This window comes from Trichomycterus rosablanca, chromosome 11, assembly GCF_030014385.1.
Source record: "Trichomycterus rosablanca isolate fTriRos1 chromosome 11, fTriRos1.hap1, whole genome shotgun sequence".
Classification (NCBI taxonomy): domain Eukaryota; kingdom Metazoa; phylum Chordata; class Actinopteri; order Siluriformes; family Trichomycteridae; genus Trichomycterus; species Trichomycterus rosablanca.
The window spans coordinates 18,539,648-18,560,981 of record NC_085998.1 but is presented as its reverse complement, the minus strand read 5'-3'; the positions used below and the strand labels follow the sequence as shown (position 1 = coordinate 18,560,981).

Sequence of the window (21,334 nt, the reverse complement as noted above, 5' to 3'; positions counted from 1 at the left end):
GGTTTGTATACTAAAGCAGCCGGAAAAAAAAGGCATATTATTGCCAGTTGCAAAGGTTGCGATTCCCCTACCCAAGACAATGTGTTAACTTGTTTTTACTTCATCAACAAAACTAACACTAGTCCACTACTGCTGAGATCCAGGCCTGCTATGTCTTAAGGGATTGGCCTTACCCCTGGGGTGGATTGTTTCTCTGTGTCTCTGCCACAACCTGACCAGGATGAAAATGTTGATGAAAATTAACAATCAACAAAACATGGAATTTGACGAAAGGTGTCCAAACTTTTACAAAAGACTTTTAATACTGAGAAATAGAATATCAGTAATGTCATGATAACTAATCTTTCAATCTGCCAGGATGCTGCTGTTATAGCAGTGGCTGGAAAACGATCAGAGCTGCTGTCAGCCATGAGCTGGGGTACTGAACCCTTCACAGTTATACCTCAGGTAATAATAATAATAATAATAATAATAATAATATGCGTCAGCTGATCAGCAAGGTTACAACATACAGTGCATCAAGCACTTCTGTGTATAGGGATACAAAATTGTAGGCCAGTTAGATTACCCATGCTGACTCCTGTCCATTGTCAAAAGCACCGATGGACATGCAGGCATCAGAGCTAGACAAGTTAGACTGTGCATTACTCGCACAAGAGATGACAGCAGGATGCAGAAAGAACCTAATAATAATGTCCTGGTACCAGATACCACAGGGCTCCTTCAGATGTCTTGCACCATCCATGTTCAGGCAGGTCAGAGCTATTTTGGCAGCTTATTAGGCAGGTAATTTTGATAAAATTGATTGATTAGTGTCACAGTGGTCTGATTTTTCCCCCAGACATGTGATGGAGGGATTAAGAAAACGCAAGAAATAAACACTTCATTGACAGGATTTCTGGAATCTCCACTGAGCAGCTACAGGGAGCAGTCAATAAGCAATCACAAACCCAACATGAAGCCATCACAGATAAGCCCAAGCAGTCCTGTTCAAAGTAATCACACTCAAACAGACACGATGCACACCCGAAACAGGAAATTAGAGGCAGTAAGTACTTACTGCACAGCACTGTCACATTGTTGATAAAATGTACTGTAATAGATTAACATTTAATTTATTATAGATACAAATTTTGCCAACATAGTGTATGCCACCACGTTTTAAAGAATACACAACTGCAGTGGATTGTGGAGTGCTTTTTTTGGTGACAATTAACAGTTATGTTTTTAGGAGGGGCTGAATGTTGAGAGAAAAACACAGACTGTAATTGATCAGATGATGGTAGACCAGCTCTCCAGGTTTGCTACTCTTCTTTTTTATTTATAATATATAAACTATATTAGAGACCCAAGAAAACTGTTTTTTATCAAATTCTCCTGTGGTTTGTGTTCTGGTCCTGCAGAGCTGTCATCAGTGACCCAGAGCAGAACTCAGCAAATGCATTGACTGCCTCAGCTCGCCACAAAAGGACTCTCCATCACACCATGTAAGTTAATGTTTATGGTGTAAACAGCATTTAAGAGGTCAGGCAGTGATGTTGGAGGAGAAGACCTGGCTTGCAGGCTCCTGATGCTGAGCTAATAAGGCATATATGCAGTAACACACTCTGGACAGGATGCCTCATAGACCTCATAGCCAGTCATGTCTGTATGTAGACATCTAACTGGTTGATAGCACCGCTGGGGATTCAAACGCTGAATCCCATTAGTAGTGGGCTAATGTAATTCATTGCTGTACCAGCCAAATGTCTGGCATATGATTTATTATATATATATATATATATACCGCTCAGGTGGCGCAGCGGTAAAGTACGCTAGCGCACCAGAGTTGGGTTTCTAGATACATCGTATCGAAACTCAGCTCTGCCTTTCCGACTGGGTTGGGCGGCAGTATGAACAACGTTTGGCTGTTGTTCAGGGTTAGGGGTAGAGTCGGAGCATAGGTCCTCATAACTGGTGCGACTGCAGCCCCTGCTGGTTGACTGACGGCGCCTGCACAGGGCTGAGGAATAACATTGAGGGGGGTGTGACCCTCCGTGCGCAGTGTCTCTCGGTGTATGAACTCGGCTCATCCAGGTGAAAAATGCAGGCCGTACTGATTGCGTGCCGGAGGGGGCGCAAGTCAGTTGAGTGGCGTCCTCAGTCAGCGGCAAAAAGGGTCGATTCAGTATAGAGGACACAATCAGGGTAATTGGACATGACTAGAATAGGGATAAAAATTGGGGGGAAAAAGTGGGAAGAAAATAGATAATTAAAAAAAATAAAAAATAAAATAATTAGGAAGGGTGTCCAGATACCTTTGCCCAAATAGTGTAAATGAAAAAAATTATTAAAAATCATTAATCTCCTTAAAAATGATTCCTTTTTAAAAAAAATTAACAGCATCTGCCAAATGACGTAAACAGTCAAATGTGTGTATTCACAGGGTGAAAACTCAGAAATCTTTAACAGAGAACCTTCTATTCCACAAACTCTGTTTTCATGCCAGGATTTTATCAAGGTAGGCATGGACACCACTACGTTTTCTTAATTTATATGAAATTGAACGAACATTATGATCAGTATTCATTTGTGTGTGTGCATGTGTATTACCAGATGTGGACGTGAGGCTTGCCGGGAGCTTATTGGCTTCTACTTCATGTGTGATCAAACACTAACAGTCTATGAGTATCGCAGCTTTGGGAAGAACAGGTCAGCACTGAAAGCAAGCTCTGGAATCTTAAATTTCTCTTTGCACAGTAAACTATTAAGTAAGCTGTGTATCTGTGTTTCAGGTGCAGTGCACTGCCTTTTATTGAGCGTGGGGTCTGTAGGACCAGAGGAAGACCATACTGCCTAGCTGACTTCTCACAGGTCCCATAATCTTATAATCACAATTATTACATTATCTTTATATGCTCCTTTGTTCTCATTTCTCTTTAAGTAGTTATGTATTTTACATACATTATGCAGGGTGCAAGTCTGCGGTTCAGTACAGAAGGATCATGCGTCCCGGAGAGCCTGAGACATCAACCTTATCTGACACTGAGAGTTACTCATGTGGATGAGGAGGCCAAGAGAATGCTACTGTATGCACAAACATGCACACAGCAGCACAACTAAAAATTCATAATAATTTGGGCTAAACTCACACACTACACACCCTTAAACTGTCAAATATTGCTTTCTTTCAGAGACCAGTTTGGAGAAAGTGTTCACTGGCTTTCTGAAGAGGAAATTAGTGACAAAAGGATCCTATTAGCAATTCAAGGTTAATATTAACGTTACATACATATAATTATGTAAAGTGTCAGCAGAATTTGTGGTATGGCCGTCTAACTACTGACTACTCTGTAACCATGTAAATAGGGCTAGTTATACACTGCAATGCAAGAGAGATGCATGTGATAATCCTTCTTAAATCTGTACCCTTAATCTTGACTGAATTATGTTACAGATTACATGGCCAAAGAAAAAGCAACAACAGGGGCTTTTATCTTTTTTGCTTGGCAGCTTTTATGCTCATGATGCTGTAAATGTGGTTCATGTTACCTCTGTCTTAGCAGCTTTTAATTAATGGTAGACCTGCTTTTTGGGGGTAGGGGGGCACTCAGCAAGTGGTGTAATTCGCTATGCCTCCACCACTGAGATCTGAGTTTGAATCTCATCTGGGCTATTGATGAGTAGCTGTATATAATAAGGGGAAGGAAGGTCGAAGCGGTTCCTCATTACTGCAGCAAGAGAGATCACACATAGTACTGCATGACTCTTCATATGCCATACTCTGTGTGAGTCAGTCTCTGGCAGGTAAAACGCTTGTGGGAGGAGATGTGTGATAGTCTGCGTCTTTCCTCGGTCAGGGTGTGAGATATTTATGAGCTACTGACTTGACATTATTTTTTATTTTTGCTCATTGTGTTGCAGGTGCTGTACATGAAAGTTTGAAGGGCCATGCTGTCCAGACCATGACTGGCTTGGGAAGGAGGCTGAAGAAATTAGATGCAAAGCAGAGTGGCCTTATGAGCAAAGAGAAGCTCAGAGAATGTCTGATGGAGGAGCTCAGTCTCAGTCTGCAGGTACAACTTCAAATCCCATCAACTACTTGGATGTCATGTCTGATATGCTACTGCACAGACAAGCTTTTTAAGACATGACTATGTTAAATGCTTAAGAAATTTAACAAAAAACAGAACAGCTCAAACTTTAGTAATCAACCTAGATTTCAAAATGCATGTTTCGAAAATAGGCTTACCATTTAATTCAGTTCTTTCCAGTGTGTTTTAATGCACTGAAGGTTGTACAAATTCAGAAGGATACCGTTGAATATATTTCAGGACTTTGAGACAGTGTGGAGAATCGTGGGTCTGCAGGGACAAATGCAGGTTGACTACAATGAAATGATACGTGCTGTCACAGGGGAAATGAGCGAGACCAGAAAAGCTGCTTTCATAAAGGTAGTAAAACAAAATCAGAACTGGATTTCTAAGAGCACAAGCTTCTTAGTTTTTAAGAATTTAGAAATTGAGATTTAATCTGGTTTTGTGAGATGATCTGGTGTTCTGTTCCCAGGTTTATGTTAAACTTGACCCGAATAAAACAGGCTCCATCTCCCTGACTGACATTGAGAAATTCTACTGCGGCAAACAACTGCAAATGGACCTCGGTGAGTCGATGCCAAGCCACATTCTGCACGTGTTATATCATAGCGTAAGAGAGTGCAGGTGCCAGACTGGTCTGTCTGTATTTCACAGTTTTTATTGTAGGTTACCACTGAATCTGAATATGTTAATGAATATGTCATTGGCATTGATAAGGCTGGATGGTACATTTGTTGGTCTAACTTTGTTGGTCAACCATGATAAATAGATTGAATGGAATGCCTTAATTTGTCATTTATACATATACAGGTGTACAGTACAACAAATTTCTTTGTTCGCATATCCCAGCTTGTTTGGAAGCTGGGGTCAGAGCGCAGGATCAGCCATTGTACGGCGCCCCTGGAGTCGAGAGGGTTAGGGGCCTTGCTCAAGGGCCCAACAGTGGCAGCATGGCAGAGCTGGGATTCGAACTCTTAACCTTTTAATGATAGCCCAAAGCTCTACGCACTAGGCTACCACTTTAAATGAAATGTAATTAATTTTTGACACAATTTCAAATGTTGCACTATTGTATATAATATTTAAGTGTAGCTTTCATTATTACACAGTAGCCCACAACCTAATTTAACATTCAGCAGAAGGATCATCTTTGAGTCATTTTTAAATTTAGCTTCTCGTTTGCTGTTTGCAGGGGTGGACTTCCTCACTTGTCTTCGAAACACAGGAAATGTCAATAAATTCGTGTCCTTTGCTGAGTTTGAAGACTACTATGAAGGACTGAGCATTGAAATTCCAAATGACCTGGTGTACATCAACATCCTAAGAAGCACCTGGAATATCTGACCTTTACTAACAATAAGTGTGTATACAGAATTTGAGTAAAATAGTTTGTTGATGTGTGTGTTTACAAGTATGTCTGTATTTAGTCACCATATCAAATGCTTATTTGTAAATGAGACACTCTAGTTCTACATATTGCGCACATACAGTGCACCTGCGTGCAGGAGGAGGGACATTTTCTTTAACATGCAGTGGACTGCCATTTGTCGGGGAGCCACTGCCTTTGACGGACGTGCGCTCCTTAGTTAGTGCTGGCTGTGATTTTGGTGTCCTTGGTGTGCTCTATTCCCTTTTGTTGTCATTTCTGTGTGGTCATTGTAGTTAGTGTTGTGTGCTGTGAAATTGGTTGTGATAATTGTAAATAGAACGTGTTTGATAATTGTAAATAGAAGTTGTGTGATTCCCTAGTTTCTTATGTCCACCTTTTGCCCATTGTAAATATTGCACCACGCCCTCTGTTTCATCTGTTCGTGGTTTTCTTTTTTTTTCTTTTTTTTATGTTGCGTCCCGACCCCTAGACGGGGACGTAACAGTTTGGGGGCTCATCCATAACTAATTCACCCGTTACTTCGTTTTCCCGAAAAATAATTTAAAAGCTCGCTATAATATTTTGTGTTTTGAGGCCGCACAGGTGGTGCAGCGGTAAAAACACACGCTGTTCACCAGAGCTGACAACGATTGGCCTGTTGTTCAGTTAGGGGCGGGATTAAGCCGCATGTGGACTCTCTCTCAGACTAGTGCGATTACGACCTCTGCGGGCTGGTTGGTGGCACTTGCACGGAGATGGGAAAGGAGTGCGGTAGAGGGTGTGGCTCTCCGTACACAGCGCTGTACCGCACTGCACTCGTCAAGTGTGATAAGATGTTTGATTGCTGTGCACGTGTCGGAGGGGGCGTGGAGCAGCCTCGTCCTCCCCAATCAGGAGCAGGGACCAGCATTAGAAAGAGGATGATTGACGGGCAGAAAAGGGCGGGGGGGATTTTGTGGTTTTTTTTTTAAGTGAAATTTAGTTTATCTTAAACTGTTTTTCTCGTTAACAGTTTATATAGGATCTCAGCAAATAATAGTGTTTCGTTTGTTTGTATTTTTTCCGCTGATATCCAAGTTAGTTAAGACTTCAGAATTCTAAAAACTTCCCAAAGTTTTTGTTTTGAAACTGAGTCTGACCTTTTCCCTTCATGTGTGGTTACTCGTGCCATGAAGAGAAAATGTCTAGATATGGTGACTTTGTCAGATACGATATTTGTTAAGGATGATCCATTGTCTGCTAGCGCTGTGAAGAATGCTCAAGATATCTGGGAGTTAAAATGTTCTTTTCGGATAAGAAGGCTGATGAGACTTGAAACTTTGTTTTAAAATGGCTATTGAATGTGTACATGGTTATTATTTGAAAGATGACGTCCTAATGAGACATTGGTCTCCTGCTTCTTTTGTTTCAGATGACCATTTTGATGTTCACCAGGTGGTGGTGCCTCAGCCATTCCGATCACAAGTCCTCGCCTTAGCTCACGACCATCCTTGTTCGGGACATTTAGGGGTCCGAAAGACGTATCACCGGACTGTTCGGTATTTCTTTTGGCCTTCCATAAAATCAGATGTCGCTAATTATTGCCGTTCCTGTCATATTTGCCAACTGGTAGGAAAACCTAACCAAGTCATCAAACCTGCACCACTTCACCCAATTCAGATTAACAGCGAACCGTTTGAACGTATTTTGGTTGATTGTGTGAAGCCGTTGCCAAAAACGTGCTCTGGGAAAAGCTATCTGCTGACGCTTATGTGTGCCGCTACTCGTTTTCCCTTTGTACGTTACGTGCGCATGTAATTGTAAAAGCATTAATAAAATTTAGTACTTTGTTCGGGCTACCGAAAATTGTTCAGTCAGACCAAGGGTTGAACTTCATGTCTCGGCTGTTCTCCCAAGTAATGACTAAACTTGCCATAACTCACCAAGTTTCTACTGCATATCACCCCGAGTCACAGGGTGCATTAGAACGTTTCCACCAAACGTTCAAGAATATGTTATGGACGTTTTGTGTAGAAATGGGTAAAGACTGGGATGATGGAGTGCCGTTTTTACTGTTCGCAGTTCACGATGCTGTTCAGGAGTCGATTGGTTTTAGCCCTTCATAGTTAGTGTTTGGACATATGGTCAGAGGTCCATTGAAAGCACTGCAAGAACACTGGTTGTGTCAGAGTTCGAATTGTCAGCAAAAGTCCGTATTAGAGTACATAAATTCTCTAAGGAAAAGAATGACAATTGCTCAGCAGATGGCCGCAAATACGTTGTCATTAACTCAAAAGAAAATTAAAGTACATTTTGATCGTGTTGCTGTTAAACGTTTGTTTCAAGTAGGTGACTCTCTTTTAGCATTACTGCCAGTGCCTGGTTCAGCACTTCAAGCACACTTCATAGGGCCTTACAAGGTTAAGGAAAAGTTAAGTGAACTTAATTATGTTATTTCGACACCTGACCGGTAGAAGAAAACTCGTGTTTGTCACGTAAATTTGTTACAATTTTTTCATGTTCGGCCGTCGCAGTCTTCAGAGTCAGCAGCAGTTGCTGCAGTTTCAGTAATTACGATTCATGAGTATTCACACATCTGATGATTTGTGTTTAGGACATTATAGTTTGCTGGGCATTCATTTACAAAATTCAATAGTTCTGAAAGACTTGAATTCAAAACTGGCCCAGTTAAGCCTAAATCATCGGCAGGATCTAAAAAGCTTGATCAATTCCTTTCCCAACCTGTTTTCAGATACATTAGCTTGTACATCAGTTTTGTACCACGACATAAACAGCATCCATACCAAGTGAACCCTACCAAACGTATCATTCTGAAGCAAGAAACTGACTACCTTGCCCAGCATGGTCTTGCTACCCCCAGTTTTAGTCCCTAATTTTCCCTGTGTTTGTTGGTACCTAGGTCAGATGGTACTTTTTGTTTTTGCATAGATTTTAGGAAAGTAAATGCGGTGACCAAGTCTGATTCCTAGCCGTTGCCCTGGATGAAAGACTGTGTTGACAGAGTTGGCTTTGCCAAATTTGTGACCAAATTAGACTTGCTAAAAGGCTATTGGCAAGTGCCTTTAACTCCTGAGCTTCGGAAATCTCAGCTTTTGTCACACCAGATTCGTTTCTACAGTACTCCGTAATGGCATTTAGATTACAGAACGCTCCAGCTACGTTCCAGCACTTAATGAATGCTGTGTTGTCGGGTGTACCAAATTGTACGGCTTACTTAGATGATGTGGTGATCTATACACCTTGGGATCCGCACCTGTGTGTGTTACAGTCTGTGTTTGCTTGCTTGAAAGATGCCAATCTAGTACTAATCCTGGATAAATGTGAATTTGGAAAAGCTGTGGTACCGTATCTCGGGAAGGTGGTGTGAAATGCCAAGATATGCGCTATCCAAACCTACCCCAAACCTACAACTAAGCAGGAACTGCGTAGATTCCTTTGTATGGCGGGATACTATCGTTGCTTCTGTAAAAATTTTTCAGTGATTGTAAGTCCTCTCACTTCTTTGTTACGTGCAAACGTTCTGTTTGAGTGGTCTTCAAATACCCAGAGTGCTTTCGTGGCCATTAAAACTCTACTCAGCAAATCCCCGGTATTAGCTGCCCCAGTTTTTGATCGTCCGTTCAAATTAGAGGTTGATACGTGTGAGACAGTGCTGTTTTAATCCAAGAAGATGACTTGAAGGTTGACCATCCAGTTTGCTATTTTTCTAAAAAAAATTTGAAACATCAGTTAGCCTATAGTTCAATTGAAGAAGAAGCCCTGGCTTTACTGCTTGCTCTCCAACACTTTGAGGTTTAATTAGGTAGCAGCAGTAACCCTATTTGTGTGTATACAGATCATAACTCACTTTTGTTCCTCAACAGAATGGCCAATGCCAGTCAACGCCTTATGCGGTGGTCGTTAATTTTGCAGGGGTACGACCTCGAGATTAGTCACAAGAAGGGACCGGAAAACGTAGTGGCTGATGCACTGTCATAGTTGTGTTTTGTTTGTGTTATCCCATATTGTAACAAAAAAAATGGCATTTTTATGGGTGGGGGTGTTACGCCTAACTGACAGGTAGCGTAAACAAAATGTTAGTCGGTGTTCCCCTCCCACTTTTTGTCTAGCAGGTTTCGGCAAATCGATCGCAGACTGAGCAGGGGTGTCCCGGGAGGGATAGCAAATGGATTGCTGCTATTTCTTGGAGGCGGAGCACAGACCACCAATCAGAGCAGTGCACCTGAGTGCAGGAGGAGGGACATTTTTCTTTATGCTGGCTGTGATTTTGGTGTCCTTGGTGTGCTCTATTCCCTTTTGTTGTCATTTCTGTGTGGTCATTGTAGTTAGTGTTGTGTGCTGTGTAATTGGTTGTGATAATTGTAAATAGAAAGTGTTTGATAATTGTAAATAGAAGTTGTGTGATTCCCTAGTTTCTTATGTCCACTTTTTGCCCATTGTAAATATTGCACCACGCCCTCTGTACAGCACTTATCTTTATAAACGTATAAAAACAAACATCACTGCACTCGTTCTGACTCAGTTTCATCTGTTCGTGGTTTTCTTTTTTTTTTTTTTCTTGTTATGTTGCGGCCCGACCCCTAGACGGAAACGTAACAATATTATTGCTGCTAATCAAATACAAAGACATTTTATAAAGGACATTGTCATTGGTTGAGAAGAGTGCAGTTGGCGTAATGATCTGCAAGTGGAAAATCTGTGGAACCACAATTTATCCCTAAACCGATACAGCATCCAAGATTTCACATGCTCAGAGACTAGTGATAACTAAGGAATGCCAGCAGTGAATAAGAAAAAAAAAAAAGTTGCCGGATGACCTGAAAACAGCAGGAACAACAGATACACATAGAAGCAATTTTGATTTGCCAGTTCACCATAAATGTAGGAGAAAGCCACATTACTAAGAAAATTCACAATGACATGGGAAGAATTGGCATAACTCCTCAGACAAAGGTTGAAACAAGTATCAAATTCTATAAAATTCTTATTTATTATAAATGCTGCACAGTAAAATGGTTTATCACATTGTAGATTATCACATTTTGCAAACTGATTACATACAACAAGAAATCTGAAAAAGTTCGGACAATATGGAAAATGCCAAACAAGATGTCGAATTTTGTTTAATTGCAGACAGTATGCACCCAAGATATTTCATGTTTTGTCTGGTCAAGAAGTGGCGTTGAGTTCTTTGGGCTTGAAGGCATCCAATATGGACCATTACACAGTGGAAACATGTATTGTGTATTGAGATTTTACAGCAACATATGCTGCTTTCAAGGCAACATCTTTTTCAGGGATGTCGCATTTTTTCAGGGTCTTTTTCAGGGTCTATGCATTTTTCAACAAGACAATGCAAAACCACATTCTGCACACATTACAAAGACATGGCTGTGGGAGAAGAGGGTACAAGTACTAGACTGTTCCGAATTCAGAATGTGTGGACAATTTTTAAATGTCAAATGTGACGTCAACGCTGTACTGTTGTACACATTAAGACATGTTTGCAGTAAGAATGGTAAAAAATAACACCTTAAACACTTCATTGCCTGGTATCTTCAGTGTCAAATGTTGCCATTCCTTGTCACAACTTTTATGTGTTGTGACAAGGAATGGCAACATTACAAAGTGGTGAATGCTTTACCAGTCTATTTTTTCTGGAATGTGTTGCTGGCCTCAAATGCAGGAATGGGTGTATATTTACAAATAAAATGAAACTGACCAGATGAAACATGAAATTTGGCCTAGTGTTTATACTGTCTGCAATGAAATAAAAGCCAGAGTAAATGTAAAACAATGCATTTTTCATTTGTGTTTTGCAACTGTCCCAACTTTTCTGATTTGGAGTTGTATGAAAACAGATAATCTTGATCATTTTTACAGAGAGCTATGCATTTTTTACTTAAAAAATCCATACCTGAAAGTACAATACTATACAATTCTAAAAATATTAAGTCACTTAATCAACCAGTTTTGTGCCCAATATGGACATCAAGTCGCCTGACTTCAAAGAGTTCATATGCCTTTGGTCAGATGTCTGGTTTGTCATCAGTGACCATTTGACAGTCCATTGGAAGAACCATCATAGTGTTTATGGTTGTGGTTTTGTACTTCATCTTCACTTTCCTCCTCTTCTTCATCACTTCTTTCATCACCTTTCATCTGCAGAAAGATGTAAGTGAAACAGTCAAATTCATATTGGGATACACTGTACTTGTCAATATTACAGTTGGGTTATTTATTAGTGTACAGTTGTATGTTAAGAGATACTCACTTCTCCAAAGATGAGCTTTATAACCATGCGCATGATTAGAGAGGCCCAGAATATGTGCAGTAGCAGCAGGACCACCAGCATGATGTTAAAAAAATAATATCCCAAAAATGGCTGAAATCTTTCCAGAGGATAAACCCACGTACAGTGGATCAACCTGAAATTCATCCAGCTTTAATAGAGCAATCAAGCAATCAACCTTTTCATTCAGTTTGCTTGGTTTTGATTGCTACTTACCAGAATGGGAAAATCACTAGCCTGGTTATCATGAAGACTATGGTAAAGAGTACAAAGAGAGTGTTACAGGTGTGCTTCCAACCCGCATAATTAAACACCTTCCCAGACTGATAAACAAAAGCGAGAGAGAGAAAGATTAGTCAGATTAGTCAAAACTTTGAATAAGCATGCCCACATTAGTTTCCCCACTTTAATCAACAATAATATGATTCAAGCAGCATTATGCATTTCATTGCCTATATCATACATATTATTGACTTCTTTCTACTTTCCTTTATAATCTTACAAAACTGCATAACTATCATCATAAACAATATGGTCAAAGGAATGCAGACACCTGGCCATGTTTGTTAGACATCTCTATGGAGTTTGCCACCCTTTGTAACTGTAACAGCCTCCTTTTTTTGGACAGGCCACTTTTCTGATATCCAGTCAAAAGAGCATTTATAAGGTCACTAATACTGGATCAGAAGTCAATCCCAAAGATGTTCTGTTGGAGTTGGGTACAAGGCTCAGTGCGGGACACTGGAGTTCTTTCAATCCAAACTTGCCAAACCATGTCTATAAGAACCTAGTTTTGTGTACATAGACACTCATGCTGGGACAGAAAACAGCTTTCCCTGTATTGATGCTACAATATCTTAAGCATATAATGTATTAATATAATTGATTTTATACACTTCTAACAAAAAGTGTAACTAAAACAACTAAATGTCATCATTGTGTAATCATAGTGTTTTTTTGCAAGTGACCGTTTGTGTTTGATGCCAATATTGATGTTTCTACATTTAATGCAAACATTTATATTTTATGTTTTTAATTTTAGTTTTTCTTTTTTAAATAAAAATGTAAAAGGTTGAATTATAAATACGTCATTGTTCTGATAATTTTAGTGTGTAGTGTAAATGCATTTTCCAATTTACGATATTGGAAAAAAAAAAACTAAAATATGAAAGGAATTATGATATTTGTCCCGTTCAAATGTGCAAAGAAAAAGTTTTGGGCATTATAATGTAAATTTTTTACTTTAACTTATTTTTACCGCAAAAAAACCCAAAACAAATCTAAAATTTGACCAAGTAGGTAAAAACTTAGCTTTTTTTCTATTTATTTATGCGTTTTCTCCCATTTTTCTCCCGTTTTATCATAGTCAATTTGTCTTCCGCTGCTGGGAATCCCTGATTGCATTCGAGGAAGGTATATTTCCTGCTCACGCCTCCTCCGACCCATGCGCAGTCCTTAGCGGACCCTTTTGTTTTCACCCATGCACTCTGCACAGGCACATCTGCTAATCAGGGTCCTTGCACAGCGTTAGAACACCCCACCCACATAGTCCGGTTATCCCGCCCTAGCAGACATGGTAGCCAATTAGTGTCTGCTGCAGGCACTGCCAGTTATGCTCGCTAGATGGCACCCAGCCGACCGGTTTTGAATCAAGGAGTTCAGAACCTCGGCGCCGGTGTGCTAGCCGAATATCCAGCTACGCCACCTGGGTGCCTTAAACTTTTTTTAAGCTTTTTAAATCAAAAACCGAGCTGATCTCAACATGAGTACTTTTGTTTAAAGGCATTGAGTAGTCAGAGTCAATTTCAAAGCCTTTGTGTTAATTTCATAATAAAATGTATTTATGCATAGCAATATTTACATTTTACATTTTCAGCATTTAGCAGACACTTTTATCCAAAGCGACTTACACAATGAGCAATTGAGGGTTAAGGGCCTTGCTCAGGGACCCAACAGTGGCAACTTGGTGGTAGCGGGGCTTGAACCGGGAACCTTCTGTTTACTAGTCCAGTACCTTAACCACTGAGCTATCACTGGCCCCAATATACAGTATATTTGGCTAAAATATGATTTATGTTGTTTGAAAAAGGAACAAGCTTCTTATCACAACAATCTTACACTTAAGAACAGGTTTAGCCTACTTTCACAACCTAACGTTATTTAGCTGGTGTGAAGGTCACTCAGTTCACATGATGTTTGCAATACACCATTAGTAATACCCATCTACCTGAACTGGATCTTTGAACTACAACTGCTTAGCTTGTGAGAGCTTGGTAAAAGCTGTGCCAGTATTGTACATGGTATGAACCTGTAGTTCCTTCTCATACCTCTAGTAAAACATCAGCAGTGTCATGCACCAGCATGACTAGAGTACCGATGCGGATGTAGTTTGCACACCAGGAAAATGAGAGCAGGGTCAGGGTCGCCCAGTGATGTACCAGTTGCTCTTTGAAATCCTACAGACAAACAGAAAGAGACTTTGATCTCTAATTGGCAAGATAACATGGCTGGGTGTTTAGTTAATACAGTTCCTGATCCTTAGCCACACAATCAGATCAAAATTATATGCAGCTGAAGTCAAAAGTTACAACAGTGGAGTGCGTCAGGTAAGCCAGATTGCCACAATACTCTTGTAAAGGTCTTAGAACTTTACTGTTTTCTATAACTGATCTATTTCTGAGACTAAATAATTGGAACTTATACACATCCAAAAATAAATAAATGAATACATAAATAAATAAACCTTCGAGTTCTTTTACAAGTTTATTGTAATTTTTTTTTGTAAATATGGCTTTTTAATTTCATGTTATTCATGTAATTATGATTATCTGGTGATTTATGTGTAAACTTATAACTACGGCTGGCTTGATTGCGCCCAATAAAGAGTACATGATACTCTGGTCTCTTGCCAAATTACTTTATGCTGATAATACATTTGTTTAGGTGGCAAAATGTAATCCAAGAATCAGAAAAATGGTCTGCCATAAAATTGAGGCAGTTGGAACATGGGTGAGACTGTCCACAGCCAAGTGAGCTTTATATCACCATAGACTTAGAGGCTGCAGCGTAACAAAGAAGCCCCAGCTTGTTGCTAATCACAAAGATCAGGATTGGGGACTACTTTTGTGCAAAACAACCTCTAAGCTCCAGATCTTGCACAGTCTGGACAAACTGGGCATCTCAGCAAGAGGGGCCTTGGTCAGGGAGGTAAGGAAGAACCTGCCCAAAACATAAGCCACCGTTGCATAAAACGCATATGATGGGATGTAAAGGACTCTAATAACATGAGAAGAAATGCGGCTTCTGTCGCTACCGTGGGAAACAGAAAGTAGTATGGAAAAACTACGTTTCCCACAAGCCACCGCGCTCATCAATAAATATTCGCAGCACCTGTACTCGCTGCTATATTAATGAGCGTTCCCGACAGCGTGGTGCTAAGTCTTTGATAGTCATTGACTGAGCCGGTATGCTATCGGGTATTCTGAGCGATATATTTATATTTATTTAGATATATTTAGAATAGAGCTGTAAAAAGAAACAGTCGTACAAAGAAAAGAGAAAATAATAGAAAGAAAAGAAAGGCGAAGATAAGAGAATCTAGAAAGTAGTTTTAAACGTGAACAGTGTTGCTGAGGTGATTCGGGGGCTGTTCACGTTTCAAGCACGCCTCAGGATTTCTCGTCAGGGTTTTTCACATGCTGATCATTTATTTTGGATGTAAGAGTTTGGTAAATTGTTTTAAGTAGTGTAGACGCTACACGTGTTCTTTAGTAACGCCGTGTGTGCGCAGACATATCGTCGTTACAATCTTTACTTCCTTCATATTCCCGCATATTCTTCCGCCTTAAATTCTAATCCGGTTTAGGGCGATTCTAAAGTAACACAAGCACTACCAAACTCTAACAAAGCTTTTCTTTCCTGCACAATAAGTCCAAACCGTGTGTGATAATAATAATATAAGTATAAGCAAGAAAATCAACTATTATTGTTCACCACACACAACCCTTACAATTATGGTCTGATAAGACTAGATTGACAGTTCTAAGACTCAGACTAGGTTGACAATTTACCCTAAAATACAACAATTACTTAAAGTATGTGGACAAAACATAACTGGAGGGGCTTTTGAGCATTTATTTTTTTGGTATTTAGCAGAAGATTTCATCCAAAGCGACTTGCATAACAGTGAGAGTATATATTGTCTAAGCAATTGAGGGTTAAGTGCCTTGCTCAACCTGGCAGCGGTGGGGCTTAAACCAGCGACCTTTCGGTTACTAGTCCAGTACCTTAACCCCTAGGCTACAACTGCTCTACAGGCAGTGGAACAAGTCTCTTATTGTCCTTGTGTGGCCCAGCCACTGCCCAGACCTACATTTGTAGAGAGATCTGAAGACAGTTCACAGATCCTTGCTATCCAATCTAAGCTTAAGAGGATCTGCCCTGAAGAATAAGATAAACTGCACAAAGTGTGCCAATCATATAGAGACATTTTCAAGCAGAACTGAAGTTGTACTTGTTGCTAAATTGCACATATCCACAACATTGAATAAAGGGTATGAATGCTTTGTGAATAAGAAATGTCAATGTTTAATTTTAATTAATTTTCAAAAACATGTTTTCACTTTGTCATAGGTGATATTTTGTGTAGAATGATATTTATTCAAAGTCAAATCCACAAGACAAAAAAGGCAAGGTTGAATTCTAATGAATGTTAAACAAGTTAGGGGCTGAACAATTTTTAAATCATTATAATGGAATTATTATACTAAAAAATTACACTCATACTAATAAAAATCTTGACAACTTTTTAACTAGACAATAATCTATGCTGAATGTTTGTTATAATGTAAATTATTCATGTGTTCAGTTTACAGCAGTGAATATACTTTTCAGCTTTCAGAACTGAGATTTATTGTGTGAACTTGCTCAAACCTAACTGAGCATGCTCGATGATAGTGAAAAAGAGCAATAAAGAACTCTCACCTTGCGTTTAACATCCACCGCCACACTGAACAAGAGGGAGCTGTAAAAACTCATTTCAATTATGTAATACCAATACTGTGAGTCCAGCAGGGTCTGTAAGCACACACACACATACAACAAATTCATTAGACTTTTTTAATTGAGAAATATTATAAACAAAATACATGCAATCCTATATATACAGCCCTTTATGTAAAGTTATAAGAAAAGGTTTGCAAATCCTTTAAACATAACAGGATTTTTGCATTAATTAAATACAATGCAATCTGATCTTAATTTATTATACAAATTTACAGTTGTACCTTAACTATATTATTTATGATATTATTTACAATTTTTATTGAAAATTGTCCATGATTAAATGAAAAGCAGTACTGCTTTTCTTCCTATGGGTAGCACAACAAAAGCCTAATCTGCAGTAATGAAGAAGGAAAAAACAACAGTAGCAGTTGTTACTAATGAAAAATAAAGAAATAAATAAATCCAAAAACATTAAATAATGCAAAACAATTTGCTGTTTTTTAGAAAAAGATTACCTGGATGTTTCACAGCTGTTTTGACAAAATAATCAGTGGATAGATAAGACAGAACTTATTTATTTATTTATTTATTTATTATTTAACAAACTTTTTCTTGCAATTGTACAGTATATTCAAACTCCATAAATGATCTAGCCATATTTTTTATTTTATTTTAATTAACAGAGCTACAAACTAGTTGATTTATATTTATAAGATATATTTCTGAAACATATCTTTTAAATTCTGGGTAATAAAATCAAATCTATTGATATTTACCTGTTTTGGGAATCCTGCCCACACTTCACGTAAATCATAAAACCAGGGTTTCTGTAGCACACAACAAAATGCAGAAAGGTTTATTCAAAATTAATTGTGTGTGTGTGTGTGTGTTAATGTGCATGGGAAAAAGGGGTTGGTAATGTTTGCTAATGGGAACATATCATGTATTATCCCTAAGGCATATGACACACATGCTTGCACATGCACACATGTTCACTTACACATGATGGTTCAAGGTCGTTTCACATCATTTCACAATTTTTTTTGGCTATGACAGGTTTTAATCTCTTTATTTCTGTTGGTTCAGTTCTTTTTTTTAAATAACACTCACATCATAAAGAGCCAGCAGACCTCCCAGGAAAGCACAGAGGTAAAACACAAATCTCCAGCTGCAGAGAATTAAAACACAAATATATAGTCAAAGGATGTGGACCATACAAGTATAAACAATTACAAATAAATGATAAGCTTCCAGTTTTGTTCCAGCAAACCAAGCAAGGTCCATAAAGACATGGTTTGATGGGTTTGTGTGAAGGATGTTCTGACCTCAAAATCACTTTCAAAGGCACTCTCTGTTCTAGCATGACAATGCCCCTTTGCGTAAATCAAATTCATAAAAAGGGTTTTGATGTGTTTGGTGTGGAGAGACTTCATAAACACTTTTGGGCCTAACAAAGCCAAATAAAAACTGGGCTGAATTTAAACACTAATTGCGAGCCGGGTCTTCTTGTTCCAACATTAGTGACTGACCTCACACACAGAATCCCAGACATTGAGCAAAAATCTCATGAAAAGCCTTTCCAAAAAAAAGTGGAGACTGCTACAGCTGCAAAGGCAGGCACTTTATGGAACTCATTATTTTTTCAAATGTTGGGTGATTGTTAAAAAGGGCCACATGGTGGCACAATGTGTAGTGCTTTCGCCTCACAGCAAAATGGGCCAGTGTTAGATTCCCCGACTGGGTGACCAGGGTCCTTTCTGTGTGGAATTTGCATGTTCTCCCTGTGTCCATGTGGATTTTCTTTAAATCCAAAGGCAAATTAGAGCTACTAAAAATTGCCCTAAGTGATTGTGTATGTGTGTCTGCTCTGTGATGGACTGGCAACCTGTTTTGCTTAAAGAATCAGACCCATCACAACCCTGACCAGGACAAAGCGGTGGTAAAACAGATAATGAATGAATAAATAAATAATTGTCATTTCTTTTACATAATTCACATTACTAGAGACAAATAAAAATTGTTTAAAGGCACTGCAAATAATATTTGTTAAATATGAATATTGTTATAGTAATATTTTATTTATTAATTATCATTTTTGGTAAAGCCAGAGCTTGGAAGAATTTTCTATGTACCTGGCTTCACTAAACTTTTTCAGAATTCCTGGTCTATCCTGGTTTCTTCTTCTGCGAAACCAGTTTTCAACCTGCCGCTCTGGCCAGCCCACTTTCTTGCAGAGACCTCTAAGTTCAACCTACACACACACAAACACACACACACACACACACACACAGAGAGAGAGAGAGAGAGAGAGAGAGAGAGAGAGAGAGAGAGAGAGAGAGATAGTGAGTTATCTTGAGTTATAGAGTGACACTGCAAAATATGCATATATTTAAAAAAAAATACAAGTTTCTTTTAATCACACAAATTGCAAACGTGTATTCAATCAATTATATAAAATAAATGATCATTCCAGCTTTGTGGCAAAAGTTGGAAATGAACTTCTCTGTTTTAGCATGGCCGTACATGCCTCTGTGCACAAAGTAAGGGCCATAAAAAACAATCTGTGTGGAGGAAACTCAGTGGCCTGAAACATCCCTGACCTCCACCCTACTGAACACTTACAGGTTTAATTGGTAAATTGCTTGCCAGGCCTTTTAACCCCACATGGAAGGTTAAGGACTGTGCTCAAGGGTCCAACTGGAATGTCTTTGTACAATAACAATAGCTGTGTGATGACCTACACTCTTGGGAATCCAAATTCACCATGATTATCAGGAAAAGTGTAGTGTGTGTGTGTAAGTGTGTGTGTGTGTGTGTGTGTGTGTGTGTGTTGTGTGTGTGTGTTTACTTGTGAGAGCTGTTTCAAGCATGTGCAATAGTACTGTTCCAGTACAGGATTATGTGATGCTCTCGGCTGGACTTTGTCTTTGACTCCCAGGGCTGCAGCAATAGGTGGAACAATCAGCCTATGAAGAACATAACTTGACTCACCGATAATACACATTCTACTATATTCTTTCAAAAATAGAGAAGTATCTTTATTTGGACAGATATAATACTAAACAATATGCTTACAGTATGTAAACATGTGGGTGTGTGTGTGAGTGCATATGTGTTTACTTATTATGTAGAACTCTGAGACCCAGTAGCACTACTGCTACTGGTAAGGTCATGTACAGGTGAGATACATGAGCGTAGACTCGCCCCTCTTGATCTTGCAGATCTGCCCATGTAACATTAACAGGCAACCACAGACGATCCCACCAAAACCACTCACTAAGCATTGCCCTGAAAAACACAATCATACATTATATAGTGTTAAGATTTAAGATTCATGGGTTTTATCATGTGCACAGTGAAATTCTTACTTGGCTTGTCCTCTGTATATACACACACACACACACACACACACACATTTACATTTTCAGCATTTAGCAGACACTTTTATCCAAAGCGAGCTGTTACAGTATACAATCTAAGCAATTGTTGGTTAAGGGCCTTGCTCAAGGACCCAACAATGGTAACCTGACAATGTTGGGGCTTAAACCAGCAACCATCTGATCACTAGTCCAGTACCTTTGCTGCTATGCTACAACCACACACAGACACACACATACAGTATATACAGTGTATCACAAAAGTGAGTACACCCCTCACATTTCTGCAAATATTTCATTATATCTTTTCATGGGACAACACTATAGACATGAAACTTGGATATAACTTAGAGTAGTCAGTGTACAGCTTGTACAGCAGTGTAGATTTACTGTCTTCTGAAAATAACTCAACACACAGCCATTAATGTCTAAATAGCTGGCAACATAAGTGAGTACACCCCACAGTGAACATGTCCAAATTGTGTCCAAATTGTGCCCAAATGTGCCGTTGTCCCTCCCTGGTGTCATGTGTCAAGGTCCCAGGTGTAAATGGGGAGAAGGGCTGTTAAATTTGGTGTTTTGGGTACAATTCTCTCATACTGGCCACTGGATATTCAACATGGCACCTCATGGCAAAGAACTCTCTGAGGATGTGAGAAATAGAATTGTTGCTCTCCACAAAGATGGCCTGGGCTATAAGAAGATTGCTAACACCCTGAAACTGAGCTACAGCATGGTGGCCAAGGTCATACAGCGGTTTTCCAGGACAGGTTCCACTCGGAACAGGCTTCGCCAGGGTCGACCAAAGAAGTTGAGTCCACGTGTTCGGCGTCATATCCAGAGGTTGGCTTTAAAAAATAGACACATGAGTGCTGCCAGCATTGCTGCAGAGGTTGAAGACGTGGGAGGTCAGCCTGTCAGTGCTCAGACCATACGCCGCACACTGCATCAACTCGGTCTGCATGGTCGTCATCCCAGAAGGAAGCTGACGCACAAGAAAGCCAGCAAACAGTTTGCTGAAAACAAGCAGTCCAAGAACATGGATTACTGGAATGCCCTGTGGTCTGACGAGACCAAGATAAACTTGTTTGGCTCAGATGGTGTCCAGCATGTGTGGCGGCGCCCTGGTGAGAAGTACCAAGACAACTGTATCTTGCCTACAGTCAAGCATGGTGGTGGTAGCATCATGGTCTTGGGCTGCATGAGTGTTGCTGGC

The 21,334-nt window shown here is 39.5% G+C and overlaps 2 protein-coding genes across 5 annotated transcripts; one reads left to right on the top strand and one right to left on the bottom strand.

The window, feature by feature from the left end:
* The first annotated feature begins 855 nt into the window (after positions 1 to 855).
* caps2 (calcyphosine 2) lies at positions 856 to 9,946 on the top strand. Of its 4 annotated transcripts, none has more exons than XM_063005250.1 (13): positions 856 to 1,048; positions 1,232 to 1,299; positions 1,404 to 1,487; positions 2,426 to 2,500; positions 2,596 to 2,691; positions 2,775 to 2,853; positions 2,953 to 3,068; positions 3,174 to 3,250; positions 3,904 to 4,055; positions 4,314 to 4,433; positions 4,549 to 4,642; positions 5,269 to 5,436; positions 9,558 to 9,946. In XM_063005250.1, exons 1-12 carry the CDS (start codon positions 956 to 958, stop codon positions 5,418 to 5,420), a joined length of 1,206 nt encoding a protein of 401 aa, XP_062861320.1. In that variant the 5' UTR covers positions 856 to 955; the 3' UTR covers positions 5,421 to 5,436; positions 9,558 to 9,946. The 4 variants fall into 4 exon arrangements, with proteins under 4 accessions (XP_062861320.1, XP_062861321.1, XP_062861319.1 ...); XM_063005251.1 differs by lacking the exon at positions 9,558 to 9,946 and adding an exon at positions 6,880 to 7,245; XM_063005249.1 differs by lacking the exon at positions 9,558 to 9,946 and adding an exon at positions 6,857 to 7,245.
* A 1,547-nt stretch (positions 9,947 to 11,493) lies between these two features.
* Positions 11,494 to 20,025, bottom strand: cers3b (ceramide synthase 3b). The gene is made up of 10 exons (XM_063004511.1): positions 19,862 to 20,025; positions 19,590 to 19,707; positions 18,874 to 18,992; positions 17,852 to 17,909; positions 17,518 to 17,568; positions 16,721 to 16,813; positions 14,065 to 14,193; positions 11,954 to 12,060; positions 11,720 to 11,873; positions 11,494 to 11,607 (listed from the first exon to the last, which is right to left on the bottom strand). The coding sequence occupies exons 1-10, from the start codon at positions 20,023 to 20,025 to the stop codon at positions 11,494 to 11,496; spliced, it is 1,107 nt and encodes a 368-aa protein (XP_062860581.1).
* Between the last annotated feature and the right edge of the window lie 1,309 nt (positions 20,026 to 21,334).

What these genes read in the sequence shown, in the direction of transcription:
- caps2 (XM_063005248.1), top strand. Translation starts at nt 956, where the DNA reads ATGAAGCCATCACAGATAAGCCCAAGCAGTCCTGTTCAAAGTAATCAC. An exon ending in ATGGTAGACCAGCTCTCCAG is followed by an intron (nt 1,300 to 1,403) that starts GTTTGCTACTCT and finishes CTGGTCCTGCAG; the next exon opens with AGCTGTCATCAGTGACCCAG. An exon ending in GAAAAGCTGCTTTCATAAAG is followed by an intron (nt 4,434 to 4,548) that starts GTAGTAAAACAA and finishes TTCTGTTCCCAG; the next exon opens with GTTTATGTTAAACTTGACCC.
- cers3b (XM_063004511.1), bottom strand. Translation starts at nt 20,025, where the DNA reads ATGCTTAGTGAGTGGTTTTGGTGGGATCGTCTGTGGTTGCCTGTTAAT. An exon ending in GTCTGCTGGCTCTTTATGAT is followed by an intron (nt 17,569 to 17,851) that starts GTGAGTGTTATT and finishes TGTGTGCTACAG; the next exon opens with AAACCCTGGTTTTATGATTT. An exon ending in CGGTGGATGTTAAACGCAAG is followed by an intron (nt 14,194 to 16,720) that starts GTGAGAGTTCTT and finishes GTTTGTCTGTAG; the next exon opens with GATTTCAAAGAGCAACTGGT.